The following is an 18,549-nucleotide window of genomic DNA, read 5'->3' as shown; positions in this document are numbered from 1 at the left end:
TGTGACTGTCCCATTGACTGCCAAGTAAATAACACTGTCAAGGCCCAGAAAAGTATGAAAGACATCATCAAAATAGTCCATCTGCCATCAGTGGTTCAATCTGAATTTCATGAACCGATGAGAATACTTTTTGTACGCAAAGAAAACAAAAATAATGATTTTATTCAACAATTCCTCTCCTCCGCGTCACCGTAGCGCCATTTTGGAGAGTATCCACTGAACGCAAACTGCATATGCTGTTCTGTGTCAGCCGCACCACACAGATACACTGTTTTCATTCAAATCAAAGCGTAAATAAATGTAGAAAACGTACCTGTGCTCTGAACGGAGTCGAGAGTACTTAAGTTACATAACCATGCCTCGGCCTCAAGACGACCCTTGAGTCGTTGGGCCCGAATTCGAGGCAGGTAGGGCTCACCGAGAGCGCCTGCAGATCACCCATTTGCTTTACCAATGCTAACGCCAGTTTTAGCGTCAGGGGACGAAGGTCAACAGACTGTAGCGGCTCAAAGGGAAGGCTCTTCAGAGCCCTCAACACCATAGGCAGGTCCCATGTAGGGACGGTGACAGGGCGAGGTGAGTTGAGCCTCCTTAGACCCTTTCAAAAATTGAACAACTAGGTCGTCCCTGCCCACTGACTGGCCAGCTATAGGAGCGTGTGAAGCTGCTATGGCTGCTACATAGACCTTGAGCGTGGAGGGGGAACGACCCTTATCCAACAGCTCTTGCAGGAAGGACAATATCAGAGATATGTCACAGGAAAATGGGTCTGCGCCGCGGGCCATACACCAGGCGGAGGAGACAGACCATTTAAGGGCATAGAGCCGCCTTGTAGAGGGTGCTCTAGCCTGAGATATTGTGTTTAGCACGCTCTCGGGGAGGTTCTTTTGGCAAAATTGACCCTGAGTCCCAGGCATTCTAAGTGGCTGAGGAGGAAGGATCTGTGAAATAGTAGCTCATCCTCCGACTGGGCAAGATGAGCGGATTCAAAATGCGAATTCAAAATGCAGATTCCCATCTGTCTCAGCGGGGAAAGAGCCGCATCCATGCAAAAGTGTGAGGAGCTAGGGACAGTCCAAAGTCAAGGACCGTGTATTGATATGTCACTCCCTCGAAGGCGAATCTCAAGAATCGTCTGTGGTGGGGGGCTATCTGGATGTGAAAGTAGGTGTCTTTCAGATTCAGCGAAAAGAACCAGTCCCCTGGGCACACTTGAGAGAGGATCTGTTTCAATGTAATCATCCTGAACAGCCGTTTCATGAGGGCTTGGTTCAGGTGCCTGAGATCGAGGATGGGCGACCATTGACATCCTTTTTGAGGACGAGGAAAATAGCGGCTGCGGAAGCCTGACTCGCTTTGAGCTGGGGAAACCGTTTAAAAAGAACTAGTCCCCTGGGCACACTTGTGAGAGGATCTGTTTCAATGTAATCATCCTGAACAGCTGTTTCAAGAGGGCGCGGTTCAAGTGCCTGAGATCGAGGATGGGCCTTAGATTGCCATCCTTTTTGGGGACAAGGAAAGAGGGGACAAGGGGGCTGTGGAAGCCCGACTCGCTTTGAGCTGGGGGAACCGTTTCTACAGCTCCTATCGCCGCTCGACAATGAGAGCCGCCGATCCTCACGTGTAAACACACTGGCGGATCAAAGAGCTGCGTGAAGAGTGATGCACGCGGGGGCTTTGCCGGCATTAAATCACTCATGCCTGATCACTCATCCCCGCGAGTTCGCCATTTCTTCCTCCGAGTAACTGGGAGGAGAGAAACACAAGAGCGGGCTCAGCAGGGCTCAGCGACGCACACACAAATGCGAAGCTGCCAGCGTTCTGCTTTGATCTGCCTAGGAGGATTAAGCCGCTCTGTGTAACGAAGGGCGCTGATCCTCACGTGTAACACACACCGGCAGATCAAGCATGCATGATGTGTGCCAGCATGAAATTGCTCAAGCCTGATCGCTCAACCCGCGAGCTCGCTTGCTTCCTCCGAGTTAACTGGGAGGAGAGAAACATGAGAGCGGGCAGGTGGGGCCGCCTTCCGCGAACGAACAGGGACAGACTGCTTTCGTGGTAAAAGCAGCCCGTCTCTGTGAGTGCAGCCATAACGACACACACACAAATTCGAAGCTGTCAGTGACAGCATTCTGCTTCAATCCACGTAAGAGGATAGAACCGCTCGAGTAACGAGGGGCGCTGATCTTCATGTGTCAGACACGGATCGAAGCGCAGCGGGGAGAGCGAGCACGCAGGATCTGTGTTGGCGTGAGATCGCTCAGACCCGGTTGCTTAGCTCCCAGACTTCGCTGTTTCTCTCTCCGAGGCTCGCTGAGAGAGGAGAAATGGAAGAGCGGGGCTGTCTTCAATAAAGGTGGTCCGCGAGTGGAGAAGAGCAAGACTCATGCTCTGAGTGAGCATTCTGCCTCAGTGAGCACGCAGCTCACTGCCCTTCTGCGGTGGATTAAAGTGCTGCAGGGAGAGCGAGCACGCGGGTACAGTGCCGGCATGCGATCGCTCAGACCCGGTTGCTTAGTTCCCTGACTCCACTGTTTCTCTCTCCGAGTCTTTCTGAGATAGAGGAGAAACAGGAGAGCGGGGCTGCCTTCAATGAAGGCGGTCCGCGAGTGGAGAAGAGCGAGACTCATGCTCTCAGCGAGAGCATTCTGTCACAGTGAGCGTGCAGTTTCTATGTGGGGGCTGCCCAGAAAGGCGACGCACTCACTGCCCTTCTGCATCGTGCAAGATTCCGTGCACGAGCCACACTCGCAGCGCGACATTTGCAACAACGTCACTAGAAATTTTGCTTTTTTAGAACTTACCTCTTAGAAATAAGCTCTTTTAGGCTCACCGGATGGCGGCAGGGGATAAGCTGCGCCAAATCAGCTGATTCTACGGCAAGAGGCTTCGAGTCTCGTAGATCAGCGAAGAACTTAGTCGTCGCTGAAGGGGAAGAAATCTGACGATCCTATGGTGAAGTGCCGCTTATATAGTCAGATGCCCCACCCATTCTGGCGGGCTTAGTCGCCATAGGCTCATGCAGCTCCGCTGCCGAGCCATTGGTTTGTTTTTTAATTCACTGCACGAACCAATGGCCATGCAGTTACACTGCGTTATTGAAAGGCTTCAGTATTCGGAGAAAAATTAGTTTTTCCCCATAGCGTCTTAACAAGACGCAGTACGAGTGAAGTCTCTGCTGAAACCGGTGCTGAACTGATCTTACGCAAATCTCTGCTTTGTGATTCTCTCAGGTTGTGGATTTAAGAACTAGGAGCAAATACTAGATTTTTGGGACTTCAGTCAAACTCCGTTAACTCGCATCCTCTGAACTGTATGCGTGTGTGCGTATGTGTGTGTGTGTGTGTCTGTGTGCTTTTGGTTGTTAATGTATCCTTAGAGTAGCAAATAAATTCTTGTTTCATTATAATCATTGTCTTGTGTTGTGTATTTTAAAGTTAAAACTTTGCCCAGATCTTGCTACCTAGCTCGTAGCTTAACAAATCATCCCTAACAGTTATTATGACCTTGGCCAGGGCATAATACAAATATCAAAATTGTTAAGATATACTGATCTTTAACGTTTCGCTGGATGAACAGTTGATAAAGTGTAAACTATCAATTTTGAATCGGTTTTAATCAGGTTGACTCCGAATCTTTAGATTCAAATTCTGAAAAGAGCTCATTTACTACACTGTGCACACTACAGTCTCCGTGCTCACAGTGTCTCAGACACTAATATTTTAGCTGAATCACTGTCAGGCCATCTGGGATTTCAGTATGGAGATAAAGGTTAGGGTTATAATTTTTCAGTATTACATGACATTGTGGGTGTATATTAGAACAGTTTGGTGTTTTCTTTGGGTGTCTGGCAGAGCGTTAGGACCCAGAAGCGGTGAAGCGTGATGCCAGACATAACAAGCAGATATTCTTAACCACACCTATCCAACCGTGAATCTGCTATGAGCAAGAGGTGGAGTGGAGGTGCACCGCAATAAAACCCTGCCCTTTATTCAATATTCCATTTCACTTGGAAATACATCACAACACTGAAGTCAGTTGCAACTTCCAGTTCGCAGGTACTTTGATATTGATATTTTTCAAGGTATTGAAGTTAGAAATTCCTGTATCATGACCACTAATTCACGTACTCTGTCAATAAGATAAAAGTGGGTTTTGTTCAAAGTAGCTATTATCCACATAGATCTTTGATATGAATATTTTTTGGTAATTTATTAAATATCGCCAGCTAAAAAGTAACTAGTAACTAGTACTCTGAGTAGTTTTTGAGAGGAGTACTTTGTACTTTTACTTAAATTACAAAATTTCAGTACTCTTTCCACCACTGCTTAAATGTCACTCTTGGTTATTAGAAAGGTATTACAGCATATAATTGTCAACCTGTTTTGTTTTTGTTGTGACGTGATCGAGGTAATATTGATTTGTTCATTATATAACTAATCATCATATATATTATTACATAACATTAATTTGTCTCCACCTACTGGCACCAATATGTATTATGGTCACTGAAAAAATCAGTGAAGGAGTCTGAAAAAACATTTTAGTAAATGGATTCAAGAGACTCCATTCACTGGAGTAAATCAAAATTCCAACGACTAGGAGGAATGTGAAAAAAAAAATCAAGAAACTCAATTCAAGTAACATTCAAGAAACATATTAAAATAATAAAAAAGGCATATCACGACCCCATTCAAAATTCCTAAGAGGAAAGTTCTTAAAAGTGAATCCTCTTTGCAATAGCATGTCATTTAAGATATTACATTTATAATACAACTTACATTTGGTTGGTATCAACGTCCTCTTCATTTTCGGAGATCGTCGTCAGAATTCTTTCCTCCTTAGCAGAGCGTACTGTCAGACTACACACACACACACACACACACACACACACACATTATAAAAACATGTTTTTTTGTGACGCATGAACATCCACTGTGTGACACTTGAAAGTCTCAGGAGAAGTTCCTAAAGGATAATAGATGAGCACTTCTAAGCTCATTCTAATTGGACTTAATGAAGTTTCCTAGCACACCTTTACTCTCATGAGAAAATCTCACAACAATGCTAGAAAAAACAGGAACAATACACCCAAAATGCACTGCAAAACAATTTGAGGGTTCATAACAACTTGAGGGTGAGTAACTAACATAATTTTCATTTTTGGGTGAACTATTCCTTACTGTCCTCAAAGGTTATAAATCCAAAAGCAGTGTAATTTATTAGCCCTGTTTTACCAATTATTTCAGCTGGACCCTCCGACTTTGGCGCTAGCTTAGTGGAAAACTAGTTTGATGCAGAAGAGAGCAGAGGCCTGTTGCACAGAGCCGGTTTTGGTTTCCAGAGCAGGTTTTATTCTGGGTTAGAGATCGCAAACCCAAATTGGACTAATCAGCTGTTAGCAAAGTGACATATATCTGATGCAATAAAGCCACTCCTCCATCTCTCACTTCAAATGAAAGCAGTTTACAGTCAAATAATTTCAGAGACAAAATTGCCAGACTACTCTGAAACTCTGAGGTTGTTCCGCTAGCTTCATGCAACAGACCACGTGTTTTAAGCAAAGGAGTTCTGTGGATCGGCCTTACTAGTGGTCCCTTGAGCTTCCTATCTTTCATGAGCTCCACCGGTGTTTTTCCATTGGTTTCTTGTTGGCCTGTGTTCATGGCAAAGTAAAACTCACATAATCAATGATCCCAGGCTTGATAATGCTGTCCAATGTATGATGCAATCATGGTTTTTAATAGAGGTCAACCGGTTGATCAGTTTTGCAGATTAATCGGCACCGATAATAGATTTCTGGAACTATCAACTGTTGGCAATTGGCAAAATCGGCTCCATGCCAATAGTTTTTCTGGGTTGTGTCCTTTGCTGGAGTGGCTAGGGTCTGATAGGAGAGAAGGGTCTCCTGTCATTATACATTATGAGAGTGGCCTCTAGAGCAGGGCTGTACAGTGCGACATATATGTCGCACGTGCTACGAAAACAGTAGGAAGAAAATACCAGCAACTGCTTGGTTACCCACATTCTTCAAAAATAACTTTTATGTTCAACAGATGAAATAAACTAATTCAGGTTTAAAACAACTTGAGTAAATGATGGTATAAAAATGAAACACTATGACAGAATTGAAAGACAGATGACAGAATTTTCATTTTTGGTGAACTGTTCTTTTAATGTTAATAAAACAACAAAACATAAAAAAAATCACTCACTACTCTTGACTGATGAACTTATCATCAGTCAGTTGCTTAAAAAAAAAGTATAATTGATGTATATAGTGTATATAGTGTTTTATTTTAATATTTGTTCATTCAATTTCTTGAATGTTACTGCTAAATACTGTACCTGAAAAATAAAGCACCGTTTGTTTTATTTGTATATTATGTGTATTTGTAATGTATATCTTTGTTCTTATTTTCTAATAACAAAGATAAAATAATGACAAAGATTTTTTTATCTTTGCTCACTTTGGCCTAAATGTCTGCCATTCTTTTTTATTTTATATTTTCTTAAGATGTAAGAGGTGTTATGTTTCTGCACTCTTCCATTTTTAGCAAATTAAGAAAACTTTGTCTAAAAACAATTTTTGTGATGGTTTGTATTTTTTGTGCTCTGTATGGAACATCGGTGCCTGTTTAAGTGAGGAACTCCATTACTTGTGTTTGTTTTCAGACATGATAACAGACGTTTTATACTTGTGCTACAACTTTTTGGCCTGTGCTACAAAACCTTCAACCTCTGTAGCACCAGTGCTATGTGAAAAAAAAGTTAACGTACAGCCCTGCTCTAGAGGCTGAATCACTGACACCTTGTGCTGTTTGTTTTGGCACGTGAGACTGCGGGCTGCACAGAGCAGGACATTTCAGATACAAATTTAAAACAGAAAAGGTGTGTATACAGTATTCTATATAGTACATGTTTTCATATGACTACAACGTAATTCATTTGTTGACTAGATGGTGCATTAGTGGAAAAAGGGCAGCAGTATGTTTGCTGTCAAGTCTGAGATGATGCTAACATTAGCAGCACCACAAGTGGTTAAAACAGTGTGACTAAAACACATGCAAGCACAGCCCAAATGTATATCGTCATGATTGTTACCATCCAGCTGGAGACAATGTATTTGTTAGCCAGCAAAGTTGCATATATAAAGCTAGTGATGTGAGAAAGCACATTGATGTGTTAATGCAGCCGGCAGAAATCCTGCCACACCACAGAGCATCATTCACACAGTTTTCCATTAAATTATATTTGTCCCAAATCAGTGTTAATGTACATAATGACTTCACCCTAGGCTGGAAGATTGTGTATTGTGCATTTTTCAGCGAAACCTTTGTTTTTCTGTGCTCTAATATAGTCTGCATGGTTCACATAGACAGCTGTAATATAGATTGCACTGAACTTTAAAGGGGTCCTATTATGCTTTTTCACTTTTTCAATCACTTTTCAAAAACTACAACGAATGACTCGTTTGGACTACAACGCATATTTTCTAGGATTTGTGATATCACAAATATCGACGAATGGGACGAGACCTGGTTGAGCTGCACTAGAGAAGGCAACGAGTGTTATTACTATGTTGGAGACATGCTAGCTTTCCAAAGGCAGACGAACTTAGAGTGGTTACAATCATCCGGGTTTAAATCGCGCTCAAATTGATTTGATATTGACGCAATACTTACACTGTGGTAAGGGGCATGTCATTTCCCGACCAGGCGCCGAGTGGTGCCAATCACAACACACACTGGCCCAGCTAACCAATCACAACACATTTTGTATTTCAGCCTTCATTTGATACAGGAACTATTCGAGTCGTTCATGCCAGACTGGGGAGAGAGGTGCTGTAATAATGTAAAATATGTGAAAAATAATGTGTTTTTCGAACAACCTAGTATGAGAGCCTGTTCAAGTACACCCCCAAAACAAAATTAAGATAATAATAGGACCCCTTTAAACTCATCTGCCTCTTTATTAATTTCTGAAGTGAACCTTTGCCTGTTTGACAATATACTGTTTTGGATTGCCACTTGAGTTGAACGTGACATGTCTGGTGTGTGCTATACCTGTACGCTGCACTTTTTGTCCAGTGTTATTAGTGGAAATATTTTGTTATTTTGATTAGATAATCATGAAGTGTTCTAAAATTTAAGCAAACAAAGTGTGAGAGTATACAATATACATATTGCATGTAATTTCTTAAATGTAATACTTAAATATCATGCTTAAATATCTTTTACGTTTTAATTTATATGAAATGGTAGCACTTTACAATAAGATTCCATATATGTTTAAATTTTAAAGCTTCATTTGTTACAATGAATGAACTATGAACTAACATTACATTTACATTTAGTCATTTAGCAGACGCTTTTATCCAAAGCGACTTGGAAATGAGAACAATGGAAGCACTCATTAATGATCAATGTATAATTAATATTTAATATGAATATATTTATTCCATATGAAAAGTATGGTTCTGTACTTTGTGTGTGTGTAATAAAGTTCAGTACTATTTTAGTTTTCATATACAGTATCCATCATAAAAACTAGCAATTAATCAGTTATCTGACATTGTGGCCCAACCAAGCTATCAGTATCAGTAAAATCCAGTTTTTAATGTCTGATTTATCCTTTCTGTAAGATTTGTTTGAGGGTGGTAACTAAGTTTTTGAATCGTTCCTCACAGGGCCGCTGCTGGCCAAATGGGTGCCCTAAGCAGAATTGTATTGTTGTGCCCCCTCTGTCAAATATTATAGAAGTAAAAAAAAACAACCTACTACAGGGCTCAAAATAGAACTTTAATAAAATATAAATGTAAATAAATAGATTGTAATTAAATTATATTATTTACAAATTACAATTGCAGCTTTTTGCAATTGTACAATTGTTTATATACATACAAAATTCTGGCATGAAACTCTAGATGGCACAGTCCGATAGGTCTAACTCAATCTGACATAATGACATCATCACATGGTACAGCTGATGGTTCTCTCATGTATCGGTAGCCAAAGAGCTTGCTTCTCAACATTCAAATATATAACTATTGCTTGCTGTAGCAGTTGCAGCGTGCTTCAGAAACAGCTGAAATCAACATAAGATAAGTGAATGCTCTTTTAATCCATATCGCTGTGTGTATTGCATCGTCTGCCTCTGTGAATTAAAAAATGAGCAACCATAAACAGTTTACACTAAGTGTCATGTTAGCAGTTTGCATCGTATGCAGGAGTGAAATATGCAGCAGCATTTACGAATCTGTGTTCATACAGCTGGAGCAAAATGCAGTCTAGAGCATGTAATCACTATGCGCTGATAGTAACAGACATGAAACAGGTTAAATTGAATAATTGTATTATTACACACTGAGTGTGTCATCAGAGGCACGCGCCTATTGCAGTCATATCAATGACAGTGTTGCGGGAGAAGGGAAATAAGAGTTATAGCTTAAGATCTCCATCTACGGTTGTCGTAGTCCCGAGTGAAATGCATTATGTGTAGTGTATAAATGTGTTCGTGTGACGTGTGCTCTCGCTGTGCTGTGTAGTTCAGAAACGTTTATATTCTGCTTTTATTTCAGTTCATTTAAGTCAGTCCACCCAGGGGGTTTCAAGCACTGTAACTCTGACACTTATCTACACGAGAGAGTAAAATAGCATGCATCGGCTAACTTTGTATGTCTCATCATTGCACGAACATGAATTAACAAGCTGTTACGCTGCCACTGGGACTATGAAGTGGAGAAAGTAACAACAATTATCAAATGAATTACAGTAAATTATGATATTTGCTCAGGTGGGTGCTGGGGTCTTATCTATCGGATTGCAACATATGTTCAGTTGTTAATTAACATTACACATAGTGTGCGTCTAATTAGAGTTAAGCCGGTCGGCATGGTAGCCAAGGCTCACATAGTCATTGGCCACTATTGTTAAGCCAGTCAGCAAGGTAGCCAAGGCTCACATAGTCATAAGCCACTAGTGTTAAGCCGGTCGGCATGGTGGCCCAGGCACACATAGCCATAGGCCACTAGCATGAAGTCGGTTAGCGTGGTAGCCCAGGCACACATAGGTAGTAATACATGCAGTTCACATGGCTCTTCGGAGCAGCAGCAGTACATATGTCTTGGCAATATATCTGCTGTTGGGGCGTGTTTTGTCTTGATTTTGGCTTGTATTGTCCATTCTATGTCTCCTGCTTTGTGGGTGGTTATTTCATATATGTTATATGAGCAGCAGCAGTATTTCTTACATGCTCACAGCAGCATGTTGTGGATGTATTGGCAGTAGCAAGTCTTGGTACTTGCTCTGCCGCAGCACCGTAGCAGATCTATTCCACCAATACCAAATACATTAACATTGTCATGTACATTACCATGCCAATCATTCCGAGAGTTGTCATGACAGAAATACAAAGTTCTGGCATGAAACTAGATGGCGCAGTCAGATAGGTCAAACTCAATCTGACATAATGACATCATTGTTACACAGCACAGCTGATTGGTTCTCTCCTGTATCAGTAACCAATTAGCTCGCTGCTCAACATTCAAATATATGACTAGTGCTTGCTGTAGCAGTTGCAGCGCACTTCAGAAACCCTCCACCTTCCCCAGCTCCACCTGTATAGATCTGCTACAGGGTGATTCATGTATGCTATATGGGGATTATTTCATGTATGCAGTACTTGCTCTGCCGCAACAGCAGCGTAGCAAATCTAATCCGCCAAGACCAAATACATTAACATTGTCATGTACATTACCATGCCAATCACTCTGAGAGTTGTCATGACAGAAATAAAACATGCACAGTACAAACACATATATTTTGTAAACAAAACTTTTATTTTGGATGCGATTAATTGTGAATAATCATTTGACAGCACTACTACTAACCTTTTATGTAGTTGCAAATTAATGAGAGTTAGATGACGTGATTGCAAAGTTACTTATATTTAGTAGAATGTCTGAAGTAGACTATTGAAATACAGCGTTACTTTTTGTGAAAATTCTTTCATCATTTACTCACTTTCATGTCATTCTAAATCTGTATAGTTTTAGGAGGCATGTAGCTAAATGTCCAGCTATATTGCCAGCTATATTCTATGCTAGCATTCTACTCTATGGAAGTACATCACAAGGTGCCTGCCAGAATCTGTTGACAATAAAATAATTTTTGTCTCTTAAATTTTTTCCCTCCAAAGACGAGGCAACACATGAGAAAAATAAATGTTTGCTAGTTTCATTTACATGTGTTTGGTAAGGAAGGAAAATATTAATGAAATTGCGAATGGAAATTAAAGGTGTGGTTCATTGCCAAAGGGAGGGGGCGAGGCCTGCACTGCTTTAGAGAAGAGGAAGAGAAAACTTGAGGTGCACATAAAAGTCTATTCATATATGAATCGCAATTCTGTCTTCTAACGATTCTAATGGATTCACAAGTTTCAAAATCAATGTTCTAAAGCAGCAGTTCTTAATACTGTTCCTCGCATCCCCCTGCTCTGCACACACTCTGCATCTCTCTCTCTTCCTCTCATTCAGCTCAGCTCCAAAAATGAACTGTTACAATTATACACTTATTTTCACATAGCTATGAGAAGCGTTAAACATGGACGCGCATGCAGTTGCCGTACTGTATTAAAGCTTTAATCAGGATAAAACCGTATATTAAAAGCTAACGTAAGCAGTAGCATTTACAAATAACAGCGTATCTAAAAGTATGAGCGAACAACAAACAAAAAACATAGGCCTACCATTAAAAGCCGTGCTCTCACAGGTTCTGCACGATCCTCTTCAATAATATCCTCTGCTTCTCAATCGGGCTCAAACTGATAAGCGATATTAACCGGAGCACATGCCGCTGAGGTGAAGGGCGGGACGTTTAGACTCGCACTAGAGGCGGTTTAGCCAATCACAACACACTGGGCTAGCTAACCAATCAGAGCCCATCGCCTACTTCTGAGGGCGGGGCTTCATAAAAACAGGAAAAGATCAGCCTGTTTCTCAGAGAAGGGACAGAGCGGTGTGGAATAAAGGTAAATGATGTGAAAAATAATGATTTAAAAAAAAAAAACTAAGCATTAACACATGTTAGACTGCACCCCATAAACACAATCAAGCCTAGAAAAAAACCACTGAACCACCCCTTTAAGGAAAGTATTAATGAAAATGAAACTTTCGGTGTGCCTCAATTAATGTCTCATTCAGTCCCAGTGTGAAGTGAGCCATGGTCCTTACCAGTGCCCAAACTGTCTCATTCAGTCACAGTGTGAAGTAAGCCATGGTCCTTACCAGTGCCCAAACTACTGCAATATATTCATTCATGACCTAATAAAATTAATATGTGCTAATTGAGAAACTGGCATCTCTAAATTTACAATGTATTTCTGTTCTTTTGTAGTGTTGAGTGTACATCTGTTAATCCCCACGTCTGAACATCTCCACATTTCCCTTCATTTGCATGTACTGTAGCATAATTTCACAAATCTACAGTCAGACCATTCTGCTTTTGCTTTAAATCTTTATATTATACAATCTAATTCAAATAAAAAATAACTGATCATGCTATATGTGCATAGCATCTTTGTTTAGATTTTGATTAAAATGCAGTGGTTGCCTCTAATTTCAGGGATGCAACGATTACCAGTTTGACGATAAATCATGATAAAATTCCCCAGTTAGTATTACCGGTTCATCTTTTGAACAACTCATATTCAGAGGACTTAAAGCGAAAGTCCCCTAAACGTCCCGAATGGCCGCTGTATGTCCTGTGAACGTCCCCTTGAACGTCCGGAGGACGTCTTCGAGAACGTCCGCTCGACGTAAAAGGGGACCCTACACGCTGACGTCCGGGGGACGTTCGCAGAGGCCATTTAGGGGACGTCCTGGGGACATTTTTTAGCTGGGTGACTGTCTTCAGAAATGATTCGATGGCATTTTGTTGTAATACCTAAAGGAAATGTTCTTAATCGCAATACTGCTTTATCCACGGAGGTTACGGGAAACAGCTCTAATTCAGCTTTTCCAAAAGCGCCACCTGCTGTCAGCGAGTGGATTTACAGAGATCTATATTTACATTCAGCCTGTGTGCAGTTTCTGTCTGTTTTCAGCATTTAAACATCAAAATCATGATACCCTTCAATAATATAATAGGCTACAATTAGGTTTATGCACCCCCCATGCATGAAGAAAATAAGGTTGCATCCCAGGAGCTCTACAAGAATGTTATAGTGATTAATGCAGCCAGGGAAAACATGAAGAAAAGAAAGTGGGAAATAACACAGGTACGACAAATAAATTAATTCTTTCCATTTACATATTAAACTGTTGGTAAGCCGACAAGAAAAGTTATTTAGGAAAATTATTATTTTAGTTATTGCATTTAAGACTGCTATACCATGTGCAGCTCAAAAAATAAAAGTAATGTAGCTTATGTCGCAATGTGGCTATAAGCAAGCGTCGATCAAATTAGCACATGATCGAATGACATCCCTTTAGGGCACGCAGCATATGTATCCATGGCAACGCTCAGCTGCGTAACAGCTCTAATTCAGCTTTTCCAAAAGCGCCACCTGCTGTCAGCGAGTGGATTTACAGAGACTTATATTTACATTCAGCCTGTGTGCAGTTTCTGTCTGGCCAAAAACGGACCGAATTTGCATGTCCTGCTGTAAATTTTTAGCGGTTGATGAAAAACAATCTTATGTGGATTCTACACATTTAAACAATTCAGATAAGTTATCTAGAATTATTTATGGAGCAGATAAAATACATATAATGAGTTATTAATCAATTATCATTTTGACATATCTTTTCTAGGGATGCACCGAAATGAAAATTCTTGGCCGAAGCCGAACAAAATGAAACACTTGGCCGAAGGCCGAATACCGAATACAGAACACGGTTTTTCACATTTTCCCCCCATGTAGGCCTATTTTGCCATTGTTTTTTTCACCATTGCATTAAGTAAATTGCCAAAATGTGCTTTTTACTGTTTTGTCCTGCTTTTCAAATAAAAAATCAATTACAAAACAACAATTTAAAAAAATCTACTTAACACTGAACATTTTTTTTTCATTCTAGCAGACATTATACCAACAAAGCACAATTAAGTCACTGAGCAGAAAATACTTCTTTTAAAACATTAGAATATATTACAGAAGCCAATTTGAACACTATGTGTGAATGTTATAGGCCTAATAAATGGATTAATAGAGCTGTTGTAGGGTCATTATTATTATCATTATTATTGTCTTTTTTATTTTATTTTAACTGACGAGTAACAAGTTCAGTGCAGATTTTCCTTGCGGTTTGGACTTTGAACCCTGGCGCCACGAGCTCGTGCAGCGCTGTTAGAATACATGCAATTTGTGCGTGCATTAGAAAATACAACATTCTGCAGTTTATTTACTAATCGTTTGAGGCCATTTCGTGATTTCAATCATCATACAGTAACCTAACCACCAGCATTAGCCACCTCTTCTTCTCATCGGAGACGTGATGCAGCACTAAACAATCTCTCGCTGTCGGTGCTTCATGCATGTAATGATTTCTGCGTCTTTCTCTGATAGTTTTAAATACGTTCACACTGCCGACATGTTTGCTGCATTAGTGCGTGCCTCTATTTGATCGCGTTAGTCATTGTTCGGTACATTATTATTCAGCCTTTTCGCTTATTAGGCCGAACACCGAAAGAGATTTTTTTGCTATTTTCGGCTGAATAATTTCGGTTGCCGAATATTCGGTGCATCCCTAATCTTTTCTTTATTTAAAGGCTGAAATGTGAGGTTTAACTTTTATTAAACTTTTCCAAAGCTTTATTTGAACATTTACATTAGATATTTCAACATGCTATTAAACAGTTGTCAGTCAAGTTGTCATTTAAAATCCGAACATCATTGGTAATGTTATTGTTTTAGTGATTATGCAAGCAAAAAGTCATTTTATTTGTTGTTTGTTGATTTTTAAATATAAAACTTGGTGAATTGATTTACATGTCGGTACTTTTTTAACGTCTCCAGCATATTATAACAATACCGTGATAATACTGATAACCGTGATAATTTTGTTCACTATAATTGTGATGAGAAATTTTCATGCCATTACATCCCAAGATACAGATATTTTTGTTTGAGGACAGTTTGCCTGTTATAGAGGCAATAAACAACAAAAAAATGCCTAAACAAAGGGAGGAAGAAAATCAGCAACTGGTCTCATAATCTCCTAATTTGCTTGTAAAAAATAATAATAAATAAAATAATAATAATAATAATAATAATTATGTGTGTAGAACTAATTTCTCATCTTAAATTTTGTCTAAGCCTAACCCTAACTAAAGACAAGAAAACGTATAACTCCTTCTATTTATAATGTACTGATACAAAATAAAAATGATTTGCAAAGTTCACTTCATATCACCACATCACATTATCAAGTTTCTATGAGGTAATATGTTATGGCCTCAACATGCTATGATGGTCCCATAAGCTAATATGCTGAGGCTATGACAAAACTAAGTAAGCTAGGCTGCCTATTGAGAAACCATGCTCTATTTCATGTAAAACATTTAAAGATGTTTCTTACCAAGAACAGCTGCAGCAGCAACACCAACAGAAGCAGCAGGCATTTGAGGGAGAGTTAAACAAGCCAACTGTTTGGGTGTTCACACTTCCCAAGTTGTGAGTGTTGGGGGGAGTATTCTGCACTTGGGTTGCATTTCCAGCATTCTGTGGTGGACATTTTCCCATCTCCAGTTCAGACGCCATTAGCTACAGACAGAACTTTCAGCTTACCAAAATGCTTCACACAAGTGAGGATCTGTGCAAGAGTTACCAGGATCATTCTACGAAATTGGTGCCTTTCCACTTGGAAAAATAAATAAATAAATAAAGTAAGTTTAATCAACATTTTTTAAATATCCATGAAATGAAGACACCTTAAAATGGCAAGAATTTGTATTGTGCCATCTCAGGCTATGTAATTTATTATTTTATGACTATTTTTCTACCTTATGTTTTGGGATTTTTGTCAAACCCTGTTACTGACACAAGCTTTACTAGATACTATAGTTTAATTAGAACTATGTGATAGTTTTTTTTTTTGTTTGTTTTTTTTACATATATGAGCAGCATTTTAGTTCCTCTTTTCACTGGGATTGTTTCAAATTTTGGAATTGAAAAAAAAAAAAAATTATATTTGTCATACAGATGACAAAGAACATCCTAATTTTGGTGGGTGACCACATGTCAATTAAGAAACATTTATTTATTATTATAAATAAATATTATATATTATTATTTACAAGAGAGATATTAAAAAAGGTCTTTGTCCAAAATAAAATATAAAGTTACAATGGAAAAACCTGGAAGGCTGTATCAAATATATATATATATATTTTTTTTTTACCATTTTTATGACATTAATGACAGTAACAGGATTGATGTCATAGTCACAGGACTGACCAGAGTAACAGGGATGACAGGACACACAGTCTTCAGCACACTGCACATATTTGTTTACATAACTGTACAGATATATTAATCTGGTTCAATTATTAGGCAAGAAAGATGATCAGATCTTGGTCTTTCTGTGATCATCTGAAACCAGACCAAGATCCTGACTTTCTTGAACACTGCAAGACTGGGGTGAACGTCTGCAGTCACCTTGCTGCTCTTGTTTGTAATTTAATTTACATGGATGCATTATTGACAATGAGTTATGGAAAAAAAAGTTTTATTGAGACTGCTCATCCTATCCGGTCTTTAACAACAATAGTAATAGTAACAATACCAATAACACTAACTAAAATGTAACTCATGCTCATATGCCACTGAATGATAAACTGTAGGCATTAGCGCAATAATACAGCCAGGGTGACCTTTAAACATGTTTGCATTTTACACAGACGATCTTTAAAAACATGGTGACACCTAATCTATGTCATCCCTGTTACCCACATGTCAAAACCGGGCCGCCCCCCTAATATAATGGCAGGGGAAACACTGTTATTGAGGAGTGAGAGAAATATGCTTATATTTTAAATGTTGGAATCCAGGTTGAGAGATGATGTAACCTCCTAGAAATTATGTCACTTAAATGTACATTATTTTACATGGGTTTTCTGATGAGGGTAACAGAGCTGACATGAAATCAGGGGATACCAATAAAATGATTTATATTTTATAGAAAAAAATGCATACTTATGCCAAAAAACACTGCTTAACAACTAGACTGTATTTAAAACAATAAGCAAATGTGGTTTTTGTATAATTTTGCCTTCATTTTGCAAATGAAAATTCCCTTCCCAGCATAAATGCTATTTAAATGATTAAAAATTATATTTAATTTGCTTTTTTCATGCAATATTGATGAAAGCATACATAGTATTGTTATGTTTTTAAATTGCATATTTATTTGTTATCATATTAAATCTATATTAGATTATTTCTTAGGGACTCAAAAGGCTCCGATTTCGTGGAATGACCCAACAATATGACAAAAGTACACATTCACAGTTGTAGTGCTTAATTGTGCTTAATTAATTTAAGCAGCCCTCCAGGTAGGAAAGAGGCCTGCATGCCACAATACACAACAGACATGTAGCAAACATTTATATCCAATGAGACCAATTACAACAGAACACCTGAACTCACGTTAGCACACACACGTTAAAACATGCACATAAGAGATCACTGTGATGTTTATATTCATGCGTCTTTTTCTTCATAACAATAATAATTTTCAAACAGCATAAATAAACTTATAAATATATATTATTGATCAAGCAAGACGTCACATATGTCTGTTTTCGCTAGTAAATCAAAATTTAAGCCACAAGCCACAAAGAAACTGTATGAGTGTTTTCCTAAATTTGGACGCACAGCTGCATCAATTACCTTCATTTAATTCATAGGCTACATTTCTTTCCCCCTTTTTAATCATGCTATTTGTATAAGAAATGCTCGCGATATGCACGCCTCTGTAGCAGACTGCATACATCTCTTATCTATACCGATTTGCCTCAGAACACACAATAATGCACACATGCATATAACTAAAACACAATAATGAAACCCACCTTTTCTCCATTGGTGTCCGGTAAAGACTAACTCCAGCCCTCGTTCACACACCCATCAACTGCAAGCTCTCGCTCAGCTTCACTATCCCGCACGCATGCGCGTCAATATCTGCTTCAAATGCACTCTGACGTGCACATAGCCTACAATCGGATCCAACCTTACACGAACCGTTTAAATGGTCTTAATACAAGGTTTTGTGTAGCGTAATAATCAGAATATATATATATATATTTATTAGGGTTGCCCCCTAATAGTCGACCAAAAAATTTTTTAGTCGCCTAGTCGCAGGGGAAAAGAAAAATTCCACAGGCGAAGTCACGCAGCCCGTGACGGACAGATCATTATAACGGCCGGTCTATGCCAGCCGGCATTTCAACGTTGATTCACCTGGGTACCATGGTTGAATCAACTTTGGATTATGTTTCGATTTTGCAAATTGGATCAACGTTGATATTGTGACATTGTTTCACCGTT

General features: G+C 39.3%; 1 protein-coding gene across 1 annotated transcript in view; it reads right to left on the bottom strand.

Annotated features, from left to right (window-relative positions):
- LOC107702199 (regulator of G protein signaling 20) overlaps nt 1-18,204 on the bottom strand; it is a 28,328-nt gene extending 10,124 nt beyond the window's left edge. The window contains exons 1-3 of the mRNA XM_016504438.1: nt 18,075-18,204; nt 15,581-15,765; nt 4,785-4,865 (exon numbers count right to left, since the gene is read on the bottom strand). Coding sequence (XP_016359924.1) covers nt 4,785-4,865; nt 15,581-15,762 — 263 coding nt within the window. The 5' untranslated portion in view covers nt 15,763-15,765; nt 18,075-18,204. The remainder of the gene's footprint in view (nt 1-4,784; nt 4,866-15,580; nt 15,766-18,074) is intronic.
- Nucleotides 18,205-18,549: the final 345 nt, after the last annotated feature.

This window comes from Sinocyclocheilus anshuiensis, unplaced genomic scaffold (assembly GCF_001515605.1).
Source record: "Sinocyclocheilus anshuiensis isolate Anshui unplaced genomic scaffold, SAMN03320099.WGS_v1.1 scaffold602, whole genome shotgun sequence".
Lineage (NCBI taxonomy): Eukaryota > Metazoa > Chordata > Actinopteri > Cypriniformes > Cyprinidae > Sinocyclocheilus > Sinocyclocheilus anshuiensis.
Note: the sequence above shows the minus strand (reverse complement) of the source record. Positions and strands in the feature narration are given on the sequence as shown.